The 3,646-nt window shown below is 49.2% G+C and overlaps 1 protein-coding gene across 1 annotated transcript; it reads right to left on the bottom strand.

Annotated features, from left to right (window-relative positions):
- Nucleotides 1-558: 558 nt before the first annotated feature.
- On the bottom strand, nucleotides 559-2,034 carry LOC102248589 (ubiquilin-1). The gene has a single exon (XM_005860830.1). It carries the CDS (start codon nucleotides 2,032-2,034, stop codon nucleotides 559-561), a length of 1,476 nt encoding a protein of 491 aa, XP_005860892.1.
- Nucleotides 2,035-3,646: the final 1,612 nt, after the last annotated feature.

Raw genomic sequence — 3,646 nt, 5'->3', positions numbered from 1 at the left:
TTTCTGTAATACCAGGAGACCGGACCTAAAGACAGAGAACTATGGTCAAAGATTGGGTGGCTTCCAGAGGTTGTAAAGAGAGCCATGGCTTCCTGGGGGACCAAAAGCCAGGACTTCTTCCGAGTCACTCAAGTTGGAATAGAGGTGGCTCACAGTGATGATGGTCATGTTGGTGAGGAGCTGTGTTGCCAACTGAGCAGGAGAAAAAAATACTGGGAAAAAAATGCAATTTCCCCACTTCGTTTTCAAATTTGGAAAATACTCTGAGATTAAGGATATGAGAAGATAAAGCCCAAACCCAAGACCATTTAACATGGTCATTTCCTCCCCCAAACAACATTCTCTTTGCCCACCTATCTCAAAACGGACATCACACAGGTGATCCAAGCAATCTTTTTAATGTAGAACAGGCTTGGGGAGTGAGGGAAGGACTGTTCCCATGTGCACATGATCTGAATAGGAGGAATTCCCAAAATAAGCTACTTCCTTTCCCTTCCCCTTTTCCTTTCTCCACCTCCCTCTCCATGGGGTGGCAAGGTGAGCATCAGCTGAAGGGACCTAGACCTCTGGTTCCCCCAGCAGCCTCTCAATGGCAGCATGGATGTCTCCATCTGTGGCCATCAGGGCCTGCAGGTTGGCATCACGATTAGCAAAGCCCATGGCCTTCAGATGCTCCAGTTCTTGCTGGTACCTGCTTTCAGTGGGGAGGGTTGAGGATTGTGAGGATTGGGTAGATTGGGAGCAGGCATTGGCCAGTGCATGGAGAAGCTGGAGAACAGCCATAGTGGGTTGCACAGGGTCTGTTCTGTGACCCTGTCCTGCACCCTTCATTTCAGGGGCTCCTGTAGTCCCATGGGGTCTACCAGGGCCCAGACTGGGCACCTCCCTAGACAGTATCTGCAGGCCCTTTTCTATCTGTATCAATGCTTGCAGTGCTCGTGGGTTGGTGAGGATGGGAAGTAGTGGTATATGATGTCGCAGGGGGCTGCCAGTGGCCAGCTGGCGTAGCAGAGCTGGATTTTGTTGAAGGACATGCATGGCTCTACGCAAAACAGAGGGTGAGGGTCTCAGCTGACTGGTTAGAGTGGCTTTCCCTGTGGGCTGCTGGCCATCCTGGGAGGAAATATCATGGCCTGAGTATGAGTCCTGCATACCGGCCCTATACCCTGAATTGGCCTGGGTGGAGACCATGCCCCTGGCCTGGGCAACTGCTCCTGCACTGACCTCCTGTGCCAATGGCCTGGCAGGCGCAGAGGCAGTGGTGGTGTCAGTACTGCTGTGAGCATTGGCCTCCCCTCTGCAAAGCCCTGGACCTGGGTTTTGGCCTCTGGAAGCAACCAATGGGGCCAGAGTGAAGAGCATGAGCTGCTGGATGTCAGAGTAGACGGGACGCATAGCATTATCACCACCTGACACTGCCTTCAAGGCCTCTAGCCCTTGCTTGTCTAGAGCTGGCTCGGGTTTCTGTACTGGCCTTGAGGATTCAGGAACATGGCTAGTATTGGCTGGTTTCTCACTTGCCAGGCCTTGAACCAGAGGGTCTTCCAAGAACTGCACCACAGGCTCAGGCGCAGCCAACAGGAGTTGAGCCAGCTGGCCAAAGAAGTCAGCCAGATCAGGTGAGCTCCGGGCTAGCCAGAGCAGCCTGGCCACCATTCCAGCACTCTCTGAGGTGGAGGGTTCAGAACCACGGGTACAGTTGCCGGTGGGGTCTGGCAGAGTTCCTGGACTGGACAGAGTTCCTTTCAGACGGGTCCTCACCACCAAGTGGACTGTAGTTCCATCAAGGATGCCACGTTGGCTCAGAATATCTTGATCCCGGAGGATCTTTCCAGTGAAGATGAGCACCAGCCGGTCAATGTTACAGTGAAGGCGCTTGGAGATCTGTTTCTTAAAGTGACGGACACTGCTATTTTCTGCCAGCATAAATTCCTGACAGTCCTGCGGGGTCTTGACAGACACTCTGATGATACGCGATGGCTCTCGACCAGACACCAGGTGGCTGTCGCCTGCTTCTTCCCTAGCCTGTGCCATATTTCCTCAAGAGAAGATGCAGGGCTACTTGAGGAACTTGTAGAATCCTAGATGTAGCACTGAGCACACCTGGGGGCAGGGACCAGTAGGTGTCCCGTGATGTCCTCTCACCCACGTCCTACAAACAGCACCTCCCAGTTTACCCCTGCAGCCACCTGGCTCCCCTAGGGGTGGCAGCTGCCCTTCTCCAGAGCCTCCAGAGCCAGCCTTAGGGGATAATGATGTCAGTGATGAGGTCACAGTTGAGGCTTGAATGGGGGAAGGGCAGAAGTCTCTACCACCTGCCTTAGGTTGGCTCTCTTTATGATTTTGATAGGGGCAGAAATAGGATATTGGGGACCAGCTATAATTGTAAGACATATTAATCATGCTCTGTTAACTGTGATTGTTTTGTTCTGACCAAAGAAGGCATATTCTTTTTTTATTTTATTTTTATTTTCCAACTTCCTCCCCGCCCCCGCACACTCATGCTCCCATCCCCCTGTTGTCCAAGTCCATTGGTTTGGCTTATATATGTATATACAAGTCCTTTGGTTGATCGCTTCCCCTTACCCCCGCCCTCCCCTACTTTCCTTCTGGGGATTGATAGCCTGAACTTGGCTGGGTGTGGTGCGGGACCTGAGAGCTCACCTGGAAATGCAGCTCATCAGGGAGCTGCCTATTATCATGGAAAGATTACCAAAAATGCTGGCCCTTTGAAGACTCCCAGCCTTTGCATACCCGCAGGCCTTTACAAATATCCGGACCTGTAAACTGCCCATTTGGAATACCCTTTGCCTACTTCCCCTTGTAATTTTTGTCTTCTACCCAATAGAAGCAGTTAGCTTATTATGGTGGGGTGCAGAGCAGATTTTTTGTGGATGACCTGCTGCTCTCCCATACTGACATCAGTAATGGAATAAACACTCATATGATTCAACTCTGTCTCTGCTTAATTGGCTCAAGTAGTGACAGCAGCATGGACCCATAGATTGTCTGGTTACAATTTGAATTCAATAGCAATATGAAAAAAGTAATGTTTCTTTTTAGAAACATGTTTTGCCCCAGCCTGTTTTACTGTTGAAAACCATATCAATTGAGTTGGATCAACAAATATAGCTGAGTAGAAAAGGCAACTATAGAACCAGCTTAACAAATACTGATTATAGTCACCTATCCTCACTAAATGACTATCTACTGACCATGAACTAGTCAAGACCACAGGTTCCCATTTCTATATGAACAGAATGAAGACATGTATAACTAGTCCATCCAGCCTCAATTTGGGGTCTTGAGAGCAGCTTGCGTTTTTGAGAACTACAAAGCTGAGTAACCCATCTACCTGGTTCTAAGAAAGACAGCATCATGTTCCCCAAGAACAAAAGATAAATTATGATTTCAACGCTCACAGGATCAAAACTGAAACAAGAAAAATTGTGAGACAGTAACAGTTTGATTTCCAGTCTTTATGACTTAACAATTAGATTTAAGGTATATGTGAGGAGGAGATTTGTCACTGGGGAGGGTACATATTTGGCTCTCAGAAAACAGGGATTCTCTCAGGCACTGTTTTGACCACTCCAGGCAGGTGGGCCCTAGGGTAAAGTTTCGAATCCCTGCAGCAATTATATAT

The sequence above is a fragment of the Myotis brandtii genome, unplaced genomic scaffold, assembly GCF_000412655.1.
Source record: "Myotis brandtii unplaced genomic scaffold, ASM41265v1 scaffold1405, whole genome shotgun sequence".
NCBI lineage: Eukaryota > Metazoa > Chordata > Mammalia > Chiroptera > Vespertilionidae > Myotis > Myotis brandtii.
The sequence above is the reverse complement of the archived record's forward strand: the minus strand, read 5'-3'. Positions and strand labels throughout refer to the sequence as shown.